Raw genomic sequence first — 16,457 nt, forward strand, 5'->3', positions numbered from 1 at the left:
TCGACATTGAGAGAAATAGACGACTCGGCACAACGGAGTTCCGCGCCCAAAGATACTCGCCCCGAAGACTGGTCCCCCTTCTCGATATTTTTTTATTATTGCTCTTGGACAAGTACGAGGTCCGAGGGTCCTCTCTCCGCAGTGCTCCCAAAATTTGCCGACAGAGGAGGCCCTAGCACCGTTTTGAAGGCCCTTGACCTGTGAAGAGCTGAAACCAATCCGTGGTGGGGCGGTGGGCTTTGGCTTTCACCCGAAATTCTTTACTTTAGACACACACACAGAGCACTTTTGCAAAGAGAACCTGCGACGGGAATTAACACTTGAATACACACATGACTCGGAAGCTAGAATGCCCCGAGCAAACGTCGACAACCTGTAGGCCCCAAAATTGGCGCCTCTTTCGGTATTTCTTTATTCTTTAGGAGGGTAAATTACAAAGTAAGGTCCTAGGAATCCTTTACCTGTATCACACTAGATACTACCTGATTTGGCTAAATTTCGGCAACATAACAACCCCAAAACTTGCGCGAAATCAATTCCCTTGCCGGATCTCACTTGCACTGGCGTAAACCCTCTGATTCTTGCCCAAAAACAGCAAATTCAGCTCGCTGTATTTACTGGTTTTTGCCCTGTTTTCAGCCCCAAACAGTCCCCTAATTGTCCTCTGCCAATGGGGCACTATTCCCAATGGTTCTAGCATCCGTATGGCTGAAAAACAGTCAATTTACAACGCATACACAGCGCTGAAAACGCACCCATACAGTGAGGTTATGACCCTCACCGGTGCCTGCTTTGGAGTAGCAGTTAGCTACCCCTGTTCCTGCTGAAGGAGGCTCTTGCCTCGGCACAAAAGCATGAAACCACACAGCTGTACATCATTCAAATGAAGAGCCCTCTTATGAGGCATCACATAACTGCACGAAGGGGATAGAGAGAGCACTGTGTAGCATGCAGGGCACCACTCCTAGCACCACACTGTACATGAGAGGGAAAGCAAGCATTCCATAGCTCTTAACCTGTGATAGGCTCTCAATGAAGCATCCCCCCAATCGAGTGCCCCCTCTGCTGCCCTTGCCCTGTAATGCATCTGTGAACAAATAGATGCAAAAAGGAGAAGATTTCCATGGCTGTCAAAACTTGCGTATCGCTGAAAACGCAGCAAAACAGCCCTGTAAACACGCATCTAATGCCTTCCAATGCTGAAAATGAGCTCCTTGGACCTAGGCAAAATTCATGGGAAGCTCAAAAATGGAGAGAAATGGCTGAAAATCAATGCTAACAGCCTCCAAAACTTCTCCCAAAAGTCAGTTACGAGTTCTATTCTCCGAAACTTGGTAAATTGACCAAAAAGTGCCATTTGGCACTCATACATACAATTTCCCCGCATTGGGCTTCTCGCTTAAAAATCTCTCAACTGGTGCATCAGTTGACTTTGCAGCAGTGCAATAAAATGTTTCCCTAGTCATACCGAAGGTAATGATGCGAACACATTTCACGGCCCAAAATAGCAGTTCCCTAAATTTTAGGAGATGCTTCCGTTGGGCTCCCACTAGTCATCTAACCATCTATCCTCATTGGGACCGCATCCAAAAGTGCAATGTGGCCCAACAGTCGACTACTTTCTGTTGGTGCTCCCACTTGACTTTATGCCTTTATTGAGTTCGCTTCCTAGTATCCACCAACTGCTAAGTGCGACAGGGGAACCCTTTTACTTTACAAGTTCCAGTGCCGCCCAACTCTCCGTCTGCGGGTGAAACTACCGTTCACATTGGTCATACAATGTCCAACCATTTGCAACTTCAAAAAGAGGGTCTCAGAAATAAAACAAAAATCATTGGAAAGAAACCAACAACTAAGGTTAGCAGTTGCCACGTCCCCGTGACATACCCCCCTCTTGAAATCGCAAACGTCCTCAATTGCATACCATAAATACATGCCACTGATGATCTTGTGTTGTTAGCACTCTTTTATCATCGCATGTATCTGCAAGAAAGACTGTCAAAACATATGTACAAATGACTTAATGAGACCTTCATACTTTTGTCAAACTGTACACTGCTGTTGCACTGAATCAATGAGTACATTTGATGTGCTAGCTCTATCATTACCCCTCCTTTGCAGACATTGGGTTGGGGCATACATAGGCTGTAACCCAAAGGCCTCAAGATAAAGCTGCAATACACTTGGTGATTTTAACAGTTCATGCTCTTCCATCCACTTTGCATCCATAGGTGGATAGTTCTTGAACTTCACCACATAGCATCTTGCAACCCGTCCCTTAACTTTTACATGTGCAAAAGGCTCTTGCCTCTGCAAACGAGCATAATTCCACAACACTGACGTACCACCCACGACCAAGTAAGCTCAAATTTCAAGATGATTTACCAATGCGTCAAAGAATCCAAGCAATCGCCTCAGAGAATCGGCTAGCAACGTGCCACCTGGCAGACCCACATCACTCCCGCAGGAGATCTAGTGGCCAATCTACCACCGTGAGACCTCTCCCTATCTCATCTTGGTTCATACTTGCAAACCCTAAAAACGTAGCAAAAAATCAGCCCTAATTTGATCACTTTTTGGAAGGGCGAACATGCGGAATTTCGTATCTGTCCTGTGAAGAGAAACCCTCTTCTATAATGCCCTTCCCTTTGTCGGCCATAGTATAATCCCGCGTTCCTGTACTTTGAGTCTTTACCCAAAACAACCGAGGCTCACTCTTTGAGGAAAAAGTGATTGATATCCCGGCAGTGGAACCATGAAACCGGCCCATGGTGGGGCGGTAGGCTTTGGCTTTCACCCGAAATTCTTTACTTTAGACACACACACAGAGCACTTTTGCAAAGAGAACCTGCGACGAGAATTAACACTTGAATACACACACGACTCGGAAGCTAGAATGCCCCGAGCAGACGCCGACAACCTGTAGGCCGCAAAATTGGCGCCTCTTTCGGTATTTCTTTATTCTTTAGGAGGGTAAATTACAAAGTAAGGTCCTAGGAATCCTTTACCTGTATCACACTAGATACTACCTGATTTGGCCAAATTTCGGCAACATAACAGTCCCAAAACTTGCGCGAAATCAATTCCCCTACTGGATCTCACTTGCACTGGCGTAAACCCTCTGATTCTTGCCCAAAAACACCAAATTCAGCTCGCTGTATTTAATGGTTTTTGCCCTGTTTTCAGCCCCAAACAGTCCCCTAACTGTCCTCTGCCAGTGGGGCACTATTCCCAATGGTTCTAGCGTCCGTATGGCTGAAAAACAGTCAATTTGCAGCGCATACACCAGCGCTGAAAACGCACCCGTACAATGAGGTTTTGACCCTCACCGGTGCCTGCTTTGCAGTAGCAGTTAGCTACCCCTGTTCCTGCTCAAGGAGGCTCTTGCCTTGGCACAAAAGCAAGAAACCACACAGCTGTACATCATTCAAATGAAGAGCCCTCTTGTGGGGCATCACATAACTGCACGTAGGGGATAGAGAGAGCAGTGTGTAGCGTGCAGGGCATCACTCCTAGCACCACACTGTACATGAGAGGGAAAGAAAGCACTCCATAGCTCTTAACCTGTGACAAGTTCTCAATGAAGCATCCCCCCCGCATAAATCGAGTGCCCCCTCTGCTACCCTGGACCTGTAATGCATCTGTAAACAAATAGATGCAAAAAGGAGAAGATTTCCATGGCTGTCAAAACCTGCGTATCGCTGAAAACGCAGCAAAACAACCCTGTAAACACACATCTGATACCTTCCAATGCTGAAAATGAGCTCCTTGGACCTAGGCAAAATTCATGGGAAGCTCAAAAATGGAGAGAAATGGCTGAACATCAGTGTTAACAGCTTCCAAAACTTCTCCCACAAGTCAGTTACGAGTTTTGTTCTCCCAAACTTGGTAAATTGACCAAAAAGTGCCATTTGGCACTCATGCATGCAATTTCCCCGCATTGGGCTTCTCGCTTAAAAATCTCTCAACTGGTGCATCGGTTGACTTTGCAACAGAGTAATAAAATGTTTCCCAAGTCATACCGGAGGTAATGACGCGAACACATTTCACGGCCCAAAATAGCAGTTCCCTAAATTTTAGGAGATGCTTCCGTTGGGCTCCCATTGGTCATCTGACCATCTATCCTCATTGGGACCGCATCCAAAAGTGCAATGTGGCCCAACTGTCGGATACTTTCTGTTGGTGATCCCACCTTGACTTTATGCCTTTATTGAGTTCGCTTCCTAGTATCCACCAACTTGCTAAGTGCGACGGGGGGACCTATATGATCTTGAACTGAGCCTAGACATCCTTTTACTTTACGAGTTCCAGTGCCGCCCAACTTTCCATCTGCGGGTGAAACTACCGTTTACATTGGCCATACAATGTCCAACCATTTGCAACTTCAAAAAGAGGGTCTCAAAAATAAAACAAAAATCATTGGAAAGAAACCAACAACTAAGGTTAGCAATTGCCACGTCCCCGTGACAAGAGCAGTTACATGAAAAGCTCAAGATCTCTATGAGCATCTGGAATCCCCAAAAGCTAGCACCCTATGAGCTAACCATAAATGCTACCACATAACCAACAGTTCCGCGTTTTGCGCCGCAACTCGCAGGCGTCCGTACAACTTGCCATGTCATCAACCGCTCTCGCTGTTTTTTTTAAAGGTTTAGGCCACTCGGCCGAAGTACCATAAGTTGGTAGAACTTATTAAATTAATTTAGCCCACTCGGCTAGGTTTTATAAGTTGGACAATTCCTTTTGCTGCTTCTCTCACTAGAATTGGCCCTTTTATGTCCGGCGTCTATCCTTTAGGCCATGCCACGTCATCACTTTGTGACATCAAAGATCTAACCGACGAGTCTTGAACTCAAGACCCATAATTCAAGAGGGAACAAAATAACTAATCACCAATGTGCTGACCTGGCATGGCGAATATACGAGCTGATCAAAGCAGAGACTAGAGAGTAGGAGAAACCCTACGGGACAGTTGACATGGAGTAGAAGAGAGACAAAAATTCTTCAATCTGATCAAATCTTGGCACATAAGGAAAGGAAAGTGGAGGAAAAGTTGCATACTTGTTGAGTCCTTTAGGGCAAGAGCCAAAAAGTATGGTGCCTGAAGTGCAGCTAGATATAGAAAAGACACATGAATCCTGTAACCACAGGAGATCTTGCCACATAAGGAAAGGATGCTAGAGAGAAAGCCAATCCGAAAATACTTGGTCAAGTTCAAGAATTATCTTTCCTTGAATGCCAAGTGGGTGGAGAAGGACTTGGCACATACTCCTCAATCGTAAGAGCTTTCACCTCCACGCTTTTGGCTTTGCACTTCCCAAGCCAACAGTTCAAGCGGACTCGACGGTTGAGTCTCGTGCAGTGTCCGCAACATAAGAGAGCCACTCCACTTTCTTGCCAACTAATCAACTAGGATTGTGAGTAGCATCAAATGATTGTGTCGTGCTCGGAACACGTTCTGGCCAAGGACCATTCCAAAAATGTTGTTCGGAGCCTATGCCATTTCAAGTTGTGTTTCAAACAAGAAACACTGTAACAGACTTGGACACTCCAAGTCAAGAATCTACCATGACAGCACCAAATAACCACTTCAAAACAGTTCAGAGTTCACAATTGATTCAACACTTGTCCGGCGGAGTTCCGTGCCTAGAGATATTGGCCCCAAAGACTGGCGCCCCTTTCGGTATTTCTTTTTTGTATTAATCTGAGTTCAAAGTACAAGAGGGCGGGCACGCGCTCACACTCAGACTCTGCGTCCAAATGCTCTGAGTTGTGAGTGGCCATGCCTGCTTATTTTAAGGTACAAGGGTTGCAGAGCTCTATAATCGATGCACATTCTTCAAGATCTGTCTTTCTTCAAAACCAACAACACTGGAGAGCAATATGGTGAAGTACTGGGCTAGACGAGACCCTTTTCCAAGAGGTCTTTCACTTGGTTCATAATCTCCTCATTCTGTGCTTGGCTCACACGGTAAGGTGGCCGGTTCGGTGGTGTGCTTCCAGGTATCAGATCAATCGTATGATCTTCAAGACGAGCGGGTGGTAACTCGCCTGGTAGGCCCTCTGAGAAGCAACTGGCGTGAGAGTGGAGAAAATCTTGGCGTTCTTTATCAAGTTTAGACATATTTGTTCTATCCTCATCACTCAACTCTTTCATAAAGATCGAGTAAACAAACAGACTCGATTTCATTACTTTAGAAATGGCCAAAGCCGATACAATAGGGACAGACTCGCCCTTCAGTTTAATGTCAAGTACAATGGTTCTTCCCTTCTCTGTAGTCAATGTCGCTTTCCTCACCCGATAGTCAACCACGGCGTTGTTCTTGTGGTACCAGGGAATTCCCAAGAGAACATCACAACCTTCCAAAGGCATTACGTAAAAGTCCTCATGCCCCAAATACCCCTGACAATGCAACCGAAGTTTGCCAATGACAGGTGTAATGGCTACGTCCCTGCCCACTAGAACAGCCTCCGCAAGTGGTCCCATCCGATCGGAAGTGATCTCGAGCCGCGCCGCCAATTCCGATGAAATGAAGTTGGCCTTGGCTCCTCCATCAAAGACGATCAGGGCCTCTTGATCTTTCACTTTGCTCCAAGCTCGGCAAAGTTCTATACTCTCGTCCATTGTGTTGGGATCAGTACCCACACAATCTGGAACCAGTCTTGTTTTCATCTTGCCTTTTCTTCCACGTTCCTCAACTACTCTCGAACTCTCTGGCCTTTCGTCGTCCTTGTCATTCTGTTCTTTCTGTGCCTTTTTAGGGCACTTCGCGGAGATATGTCCAGGTTCCCCGCATCCGAAGCACTTTCCGTCCCTGATGAAGCGAGCTCTCTCCTGAGGAGTAAGCTTGGGTCATGCATCCTTCTTTTCTGGGTTGCTCTTTCTCTTTCTACTTTCATTTGTAGAAGTCTGTTCAGCTCTTTGTGTCAAGACCTCATCAGTAGGGTAGGTCAGACTGCCAGAGTGAATGGCAAAACCCCGTTTCGCATGACTCATCAACTCCTGAATAGAAGTTGACTTCTGTTCCAAGCAGTGATCTCGGATCTCTGTAGGTAGACCCAAGGTAAACCGCTCAATCTATTCTCTGAACGAGATCTTCTTGAATGAAGAGGCGGGTAGAAAAGAGCTCCAAAATCTCTCGCAATAAGCATCCACTGTATCTTTCTTGGTCATCCGAAGATGGTTCCAAGCAGCTCGTATATCGCGTTCATACTCTTGAGTCAGCCAAGAAGAAATAAAAAGCTTCTTAAATTTCAGCCATTTAACTGGCATAGTCTTGTATAAAAGAAGCGTGGACCACCAAGTTCGAGCATTCCCCTTAAAGTAAGAAGCAGCTCTATGAATCTTAGAGTGCTCTGAGTATCGTCCTCTCGCGAAAGCGATGTCAAACTACTGTACAAAAGATAAAGCCTTCGAAGCATCTCTATATACCGAAAACGTGTCAAATTTAATTGACTGTCAACCTTTCTTAAACTCTCGAACCTTCTTGCTTTTATCTTCAGAAAGTCATATTGGGTGGCTTTATAAAAATTCTTCTTCTTTGCATAAAAGTTGTTGTCGTCAGAGTCTGAATTGTCTGTAGACGAGTCCTCTGTAGAACTGTCACTCACTGGGTGAGATTTAGACTTCTTTGCTTGCTTCGCTTTTCGCCCTTGTGGTCTTCTTCGCTCGAGTCAGATGAGCTAGAAGAACTCTCAAAAGAAGAAGAAGAAGAAGAAGAATTGGGTACTTCTTCAAATCGAAGACGAATAACCCGGGAAGTCAATACCATTCTTTTGCTTTTTGCCTTGCTTTTTAGTTTTGTTTTGCGTGTCAAAAAACTGAGCACCGTGCATCAACCACCTCTTCTAATTCCTTCTCTAAATTTCTTTTGTGAGCAAAAGGTTTCTTGAGAGCGAGTTTCGAGGGTGGTGTTGTGGTTTTCTGCCACTGCGCATGCACTTCGTGAAAGAAGTCTCGCTCATATATTTTGCAAATTTTGGGTCCTTCGCAAATTGAGCATCATCTTTGTTGCATCGTCGATCATTGACGACGCTCCATCTCTCGACACTCCTTGCCGGAATCTTCGTTGTGATCCCTTGCCTTATCTCCGGATGCAGAGGGAGTCGACTGATCCTTGCGTGAAGCCATAGGTGCCGCGGAAAAAAAATTGGGATCGGATTTCCCGTAGAAGAGAAATCGGCCGCGCTCTAAGACCACTGTAACAGACTTGGGACACTCCAAGTCAAGAATCTACCACGACAGCACCAAATAACCACTTCAAAACAATTCACAGTTCACAATTGATTCAACACTGGCCCGGCGGAGTTCCGTGCCTAGAGATATTGGCCCCAAAGACTAGCGCCCCTTTCAGTATTTCTTTTTGTATTAATCTGAGTTCGAAGTATAAGCGTGCAGGCAGGCGCTCACACTCAGACTCTGCGTCCAGATGCTCTGAGTTGAGAGTGGCCCTGCCTGCTTATTTAAAGGTACAAGGGTTGCCAAAAGCAGAGCCCCAAAAGCTAAAAATGAAAAGCTCAAAAGCTTGGGTTCTAAAAGGCCTTCATAAAAATAAAGCAAGGCTCTTTCTCTCTCTTTCTCCTATGCTTTAGTAGAATAAAGCAACTTTTAGATTTGCGTGGAATTCCAGCCTTGCGTAGCTTTTTTTTCAGCTTCAATAAAATCCGTCGTGATCTGCGAGCGTCTTGCATCTAGCAGGATCTCCACGTTTTCCGGGGGCTGCCATACAGCCATGCCATGTTAGTATTTCAGCCTGCAGCCGGGAGTCCTCACCAGAGGGTGTATGTACTGGGCAACTATAACCGACTTAGGGTTTCCTGCAGGCCTTTCCCGCACCTAGGGGTAGTGTGTGTGCACTGGGCACGCCACATCACCAATTTGTGACAAACACATTCTAGCCCTAATCTAAAACTCTATCCCCTGTGTGTCTTGACTCGAGTGTTGTTTCCAATTCTTCCCTTGTTTTTAGTCCAGTTGTGGTGTTATTGCAATAACTTTAACACCTTGTCGAGTGACCAACCGGTTTCACTAGTATCAACACACCATTCCACTTCTCTGCTGTGAAGAGTTCGATCCAGAACTGCAACCATCGATTATGGAAGCAACAACAGTTCCAACTTCCACCTAGCCCTAACTAAAAGGAAAGGTGGAGTACCAGGAAGTTGAAGAGGAAACAGCAATGCATAAACACATGATACAAGGAGAAGAGAAATCAAACAAGTATCATTAAGTCGTCCCCCAATATAAAAAGGCAAGACATAAGAAAGCATTGATTATTTCAACAAGCTTAAGACGAGTATGAAATGGCCAAACTTCAAAGTTCTAAGTACCATGCTACAAGGCTTGTTCATGCAATTGCTCGCATCGTTGTCGCATTGAGCTTGCCAAGAACTTTCACCACTAGAACCTTATTCCCTATGTCAAGCAAGGACGGATGGATTGATCTTTCCTATTTCTAACATTCATTTGCACGTTATCTTTTGATTCATCCAAAAATAACTTTCCAATCATTTGTGATTAATGGTTAACTTTTAAGCTATCTTCAAAAAATTCAAGTAAAATGTCAAAAAGCGAATATAATCATTGATGAGTGATGCACTAGCAAATCTAATCATCGGTGAATGATGCATTAGGAGATCGCATTAAGGTTTTCATTGTAATTTGAAAGAATTTCCATTAATGCTAAGAAGAATTGCTTTAAAAAAATGATTGAGGGGGGTGACTAAGGAGATAGATGACTATTTGTGAAGCTATAGACCAAATCAAGGGATAAAAGCTCCTCAAAACTAGATCTGCCAAGACTTGGCATAGATGAAAATTGATGTGAGGCTCAAAGAAAAGATGAAAATTGGTGTGAGGCTCAAAGAAAACAAATTAAAAGCCTTTACTACTTGTTATCAAGATAGTCCCATCTTCCCACCATAGAATTTTCATTGCTTTTCTTCAAATGCAAGTTTTACTCATAAGGAGTTAGATGCAAATCTATATAATTGAAGAGTCTATGCCTCTAAAGGCTCTACTCTTCAAAATTAGATCTGCCAAGACTTGGCATAGATGAAAATTGGTGTGAGGCTCAAAGAAAAGATGAAAATTGGTGTGAGGCTCAAAGAAAACAAATTAAAAGCCTTTACTACTTGTTATCAAGATAGTCCCATCTTCCCACCATAGAATTTTCATTGCTTTTCTTCAAATGCAAGTTTTACTCATAAGGAGTTAGATGAAATCTATATAATTGAAGAGTCTATGCCTCTAAAGGCTCTAGAACCCTTCCATCAGTTTTAAGTAAAATTTCATAAGTAACCATAACCATGTTTTATGATTTAGAGCATCATTGATGAAAATTGCACTTCACAGAACCTTGTGCATGGTTTCAAGGTGTGTTAGCCATTGAGGTAAGGCATTGCACTCAATGCATCAAGTTCATTAACATGCATGAGCATAATCAAAAACTAACTTTCTAAAGAGCTGAAAACTTGAAAAGAGGATGTTAAGAAACGACAATCACTCAACGAGCAATTATCATCATCACATTGTGTAAAACAATTTTAAAATGGCCATTGGATGTTTCCCAACCTTGAAATGAGAAGTTCAAAACTATAACCACACAAGCTTTTTAAAACGCGCCAACTACTCAACGAGCAATTATCTTCGCATTGTAAAATGGGTATATGTGTTCTTTCCATTATATAGTCACTCTTAATTTCATCTCTTGCAAACAAAAAAGCCAATGCAAATTTGATCCCATTTGGTTTTTTTTTTTACAAGAGCAAGTTTAAGCATTGCATGTGTCATTGTATTTCAAGCAACATGTGAAGATAGATAATGTTTGCTGAAGTTTTTTTATCAAAGTTTGGTTTTTTTTTATAACAAAGTTTGGTTTATAAGAGAGGTAAATAGAAATCGACAATGAACAAATATCGTCGCACCAATGGTACCATGGACTGTACACTGTCAAATGTGCACCCAATGTGTAAGTTGAAAAATTAGCAAATGCTGAACACCACAATTTATACAGTAACGCTAGTAGCAGCAACCTAATTCAAATGATTCAAATCATTAAGAAGCCAACATCCAATAGGCACATCTGATGTAGCCTAAATTCAGTGGCAAGGTTGAAGCTTCCGTGGGCCAAAAGCCATGCTGAACTTGTGCTGTATATGCTTATGAGTTCAAGTCCCTTTTGCTTGTGGCACATAGCTTCACAAAAGCGTATGGGTTGATATTCCAGCATGAATATAGTGTGAGGAAGTTTGAATTTATATACTCTAGTGTTTGCACATCAAGGAATGATTTGAAACGTCGTGATTTGTAATCTTGAGATAGCTTGTGTATGTTTATGACATAAGTTATCTTTAACGATTTCTTACTATTCACTTGGTTGTATGATTGCAACGAATTGGTATATCCTTCAGCATTTGGAAGAACCAAAACCCCTCTTGTATGCATGCAACTTAGCCCCGACAGAGTACTTTTTAGGTTTTTAGTAGCTCTGAAATGATGGCCGAACATTATTCAACAAATTTTGCAAAGAAGTTAACAAGCTGATCGGTTGTTACAATAAAAAGGAGCTTGGTAGATTTTAATAATTTTAAATCTGAACTGCTAGTCCACAGTCTGTCATTTAAAAAAAGTGGTCCTTGTTAAGAGCAACTAAAAGGAAGCGCTCGCAGCTGTAAGCTAGGTATGACGACTCATACCCACTTACCCACCTTCGTTACCGCAAACAAGAAAAAATACACTAATAATTCTATAGGTACAAAAGCAAAGAAACAAAATCAACAAAAAAACATCCCTTTGTCAAAAATAAACAGAAGAAACCCAATGAAGTTACTTTTCAAAGATGAGTACCTTCTCACAGCTTTATTATGAATATTGACGGATGGAGATACCTTGATGAACTAGCTAGAATCCAAAACATGAAATTGAGGTCATTCATAAACAACTGAAATTAGAAAATTGACCTCATACCAAGGAGCTGCTCATGCTTCTTCAGAAGAGCATAAGGCCTTATGCTTACAACTTGCAAGACACTCTGAGAGACTTTTTACGTTTTTAGTGCCATTTATTTCTACACAAAGCAATTACCCAAGTTTTCAGTCATCGGGCAGGTTTCCAAACGATAAAATAATGTTCTTGGCGAAGACAAGTTTCCCACTGTCCTGCACTAAGTGATACATGTCCAATGCAATTTCATGGAAAGAAGATTTTGACTTCACATTTCAAGCGCTTGCCTTTTCCCTGCCTCTCAGACCACCTAATCTCCACCTCATTTTCACCTTTTCAGTTCATGACTACCTATGGCACATTTGCAATAGGATGTATGGGCACGTACAAATAAATACTGGTAAATATACAAATATATATGTGCCCATATATGTATGTGTGTGTGTGAAACCGGGATAACCGCAGATTCGTCGTTAATGGAAAGTGCAAGATATAGACTCACGGTACTCGCCCATAAGACAATATAAACCGTCGATTTCATTGCGCATAGTATTGACTATATACTATGATACACCGTCTAACATTGTCAGCGCCCAATAGTAAGGGTAGAACTAGGTAACAAGCTCTCAGACATACGAGCATACTTCAATAGAAAGATTTGAGTACTGAGTTTTTGTCGGAACTCTAGAGACGTACGACAAACCTAGCCATGATGAAGCCTAGCACTAAGAGGCATTGAATAGGAAGGATTCAAACAATTTTAAGGTTGTTGATTGGGCATATGCACCACTAAAGGTGAAAAAATTAACACAATATCAACTGGTCGTAATTCAAACAAAAACTTCATAAAGTCAAGTATCCATCGCCGCTACACGAACTAAGCCTCTGTGTGTGTGTGTGTGTGCGCGCGCGCGTGCCTAGATAAATCCATTCACCCTTAAAGGAAAGTGCAACGTATAGACCCATGGTAGTCACCCACAAGACGATATAACCGTCAGCTCCATCATGCATAGTATTGACTAAATACCACGACATCCCCACTAGCGTTGTCAGTGCCCAATAGTGGGTACTGACATATGCTCCCAAACACAACACACACTACACGCACACACATGAGCATACATCAACACAAAGTTCAGCGTACTGAGCTCCTGTCATCATGACTCAAGAGATCGAGGGCAGACTCGAAGCCTAGCACTAAAAGAAGCATTAAATCCGAAAAATAGCACAAAAAATGAGTTAGTTGATAGGGCATATGCACCACAAAAGATAGAAATCATTAGCACAATATCAACTGGTCGTAACTCGGGCGAAAACTTCACAATGTTAAGTCTACATATCTACTATACGACTAAACAGTATACCTAGATGAGTTCAGGATAAGCCCAGATTCCCCCTTAAAGGAAAGTGCAAGGTATAGACCCATGGTAGCCACCCACAAGACAATATAACCGTCACCTCCATCATGCATGGCATTGACTAAATACCACGACATCCCCACTCGTTGTCATACATATATAGATAGATAGATACATATATATAATATACTTAGATATCCATATATGTGTGTGTGCATGCGTCTACATATGCATGATGTACCCGTATCGATAAACACACACATATACAAACAAAAAACAAAAAAATATACATAAGTGCGATTTTCGGTAAATGCCAGAAACATTGCTTGAGGCTCTCCCATCGAAAATGCCACAACATGGCCTTTCTTCACTATCTGTGTTGAAGTGGTCATCAGTCACACACTTCAGCAACCCATGGTCACATGGAATGCAAAATAGGAAGGGGAAACGGGGAATAGGAACAGCATGAACTGCCATTCCTTGCAATTGCATACTCTCAATTCTCGCATGGAACAAGGAGCAGAGTGGGAAAAGGAAACGGGGAACGGGGAACAGGAACCCCAAAAATTGCCATTCCCTGTGACTATGCAGCACCCCTAACTCTGCTTATGTTCTAGCTTTCTGTTTGGCACTTCAACGGTCTGAGTGCAACCTCCTCCTCCTTGTTTTTAGATTTGAACTTTCCTTCGGGCCCAGGTAATGTAGAATCAATCTATATCTAATTATCCGTTCAGTGACCTTGAAGAGTAGGAAACCCACACAGGAACAAAAAGGCTCTATGCATGTCCTTCAAACCTAAGCATTTTTTTAAATAAAAAACTATTTACATAGGAGCTGCAACAAAAAAAATTTCAATCATGATAGCAAACTTAGCGACCAATAACAAGAACTCAAGAAAATGATGCCAAGCACTTTGCTGCCAACAGATAAAACCCATACCCGCTTCCCTGAGTGTGACCTCAAAAAGTCAACACGCAGCTCCTCTCCTTGAATAAGCTTTTTATTTAAGCCCTTGACAGCAGCGCTTGCATCCTCAATTCTTCTAAACTCTGCAAGAGCAGAATTACGATCTCGCAACAACCTAAAGTCATCCAAAGGCCCAAACTTCTTGAATTCTGCTTCGAGCTGTTCCTTTGTTATTGTTTCACTTACTCCCCATATCCATAAATGCTTGCTTGGTTTTGCCTGAAATACATTTACAGTACTAAGAAAGAAACTCCAGCAAAAACTTTTCAAATAGTGTTTACAAGTGCATGCAGGAACAAAGGTGATGCTCACTGGTTTGGCAAACTCGATTCTAAGTGACTGGCCTTTAATAAGCTTCCCTTGCAGACCAGCTTTAGCTTCTTTTGCATCTTCCAGATCCCTGAACTCAATGAAGGCATAACTTCGAGCAGGATATGCCGAAACATAATCTACCGCCCCATACTTAGCAAATGTCTGTATTAAGAGCGCCTCTGATGCATCTGCGGCCACATTACCAACCCAAAGCAATCGCGAAGGTGCCCCTTCCCCATCTGTCTCCTCCATTCTTTTTCTCCTCTTTTCCCTGGCCTTTACTTGCTGAAAGCAAAAGCTTGTATTAAACGATAATGTAAAGCAGCATTAAAATCTCCTTCACTAGCTTGAGAATTTTCATCCAAATTGTGTGACATCCAAAAAAATTGGATAAAAAGGACTAGACACATAGAAGCTAAGAAGTAAAAACCTCGAAAGAGTAACCACTTTATGCAATGTAAATGAGCACTTCTCTATCATCCAAATCGTACATGTCATTATGTTAAACTCATGCTTATTATATTAAGTTTATGCCAATATGAACATAAGGCACAGTACGAGCAATGAATCATGTTCCACCATCTGGGTCTTGTAGCATATTTCATTCCTGAACAACTAAACCAAAGCAGCAGACAGACAACAATGGTCCCAACCACTAATATATAATCTGCATCCATTTGAATTTCAATGGAATGCCCATCTCATGCCATAACTCTCACAAACTCTTTCGAAATCCCCCTTTGTAATGGCATCGTGTATCTACTCAGCTAAAGTGCCCCTTTCAAACCCAGAAACCGTGCCTTAGAACAGCACAGCATCAAAAAAACGCACTAGCAAATGTGGCTTCGTGCCAGAATAGAGCTTTGTTCTATATGAATCTTTCATGCTCGAGCTTTGTGATTTTCCCCTAGAATGTGATTAGGTCAGAACGATCTCACTCTCCCTAACAAGCTCTTCAAGCTCAGGAATATTATAAATTGGACCTGTGTAATGACAAAATGTGTGATGCTGCTGCTGTGCTCTCTCTCTCTCTCTCTCTCTCTCTCTCTCTCTCTCTCTCTCTCTCTCTCTCTCTCTCTCTCTCTCTCACACACACACACACACACACACACGTACATGCACGCATGGACATGATAGAAAGAGGAGGGAGCTGTCGACGCGTACCTGTGTGTGCTGGGTAGAAGAAGCGCAGGCACTGTCCTTGTGAATAGTAGTCGCACACGCGGGAGAGAGAGAGGAGGCGTAGAGTAGGAGGGTTAAATTAGCGCTTCTCCATTAACATAGCATTAACGCCAAAGATGAGGATAGATGTGTCGCAGCAGGAGGGGCCTATAAGAGTTTCCTTAGTTAAAATTAGGGCATATACTCCATAGAGCACATGCAAGGCGATTTGTGAGACGAAGCACTCGAGAGGCCTCTATGGTCACTCCTTCCTTGAGTCATAGTATGCCTCCATAGCACACATGTGACCAACTTCTGTAATCACTAACACATCTCTAGAATAGGATTCGCCCAGTTGTGCAATGCGTGTAAAGCACACCTACAACCCATTAGCTAACTAATGACACCTCATGTGGTGTGCTTCTATATGTTCTGTAATCACTAACACATCTCTAGAATAGGATTCGCCCAGTTGTGCAATGCGTGTAAAGCACACTTGCAACCTATTAGCTAACTAATGATACCTCATGTGGTGTGCTTCTATATGTTCTTATATTTCTAGAGTAGAAAATATTGAGTATAACCAAAAAGCATTTGAAAACTTTAGCAATATGAAGTAAGTTTTAACCTACCCAAATTTTACATTCAAATTTCAATCCTTGATCGTGGAACCGTCCTCCTTGAGAAAATATCAAAAGACGTATGTACTTTTGAAA

General features: G+C 42.7%; 1 protein-coding gene across 4 annotated transcripts in view; it reads right to left on the reverse strand.

Moving 5' to 3' along the window:
- LOC147426478 (flowering time control protein FPA-like) overlaps positions 1 to 15,902 on the reverse strand; it is a 47,413-nt gene extending 31,511 nt beyond the window's left edge. For 2 of the 4 annotated variants that reach the window (XM_086498039.1, XM_086498040.1), the window contains exons 1-2: positions 15,745 to 15,902; positions 14,242 to 14,865 (exon numbers count right to left, since the gene is read on the reverse strand). In XM_086498039.1, the coding sequence (XP_086354165.1) occupies positions 14,242 to 14,832 (591 nt within the window). In that variant the 5' untranslated portion in view covers positions 14,833 to 14,865; positions 15,745 to 15,902. Of the gene's footprint in view, positions 1 to 14,241; positions 14,866 to 15,744 lie in introns of those variants that run through there. The other 2 variants (XM_086498041.1, XM_086498042.1) reach the window with 2 other exon arrangements.
- Positions 15,903 to 16,457: the final 555 nt, after the last annotated feature.

This window comes from Adiantum capillus-veneris, chromosome 24 (assembly GCF_014529385.1).
Source record: "Adiantum capillus-veneris isolate H3 chromosome 24, ASM1452938v2, whole genome shotgun sequence".
Classification (NCBI taxonomy): Eukaryota; Viridiplantae; Streptophyta; class Polypodiopsida; order Polypodiales; family Pteridaceae; genus Adiantum; species Adiantum capillus-veneris.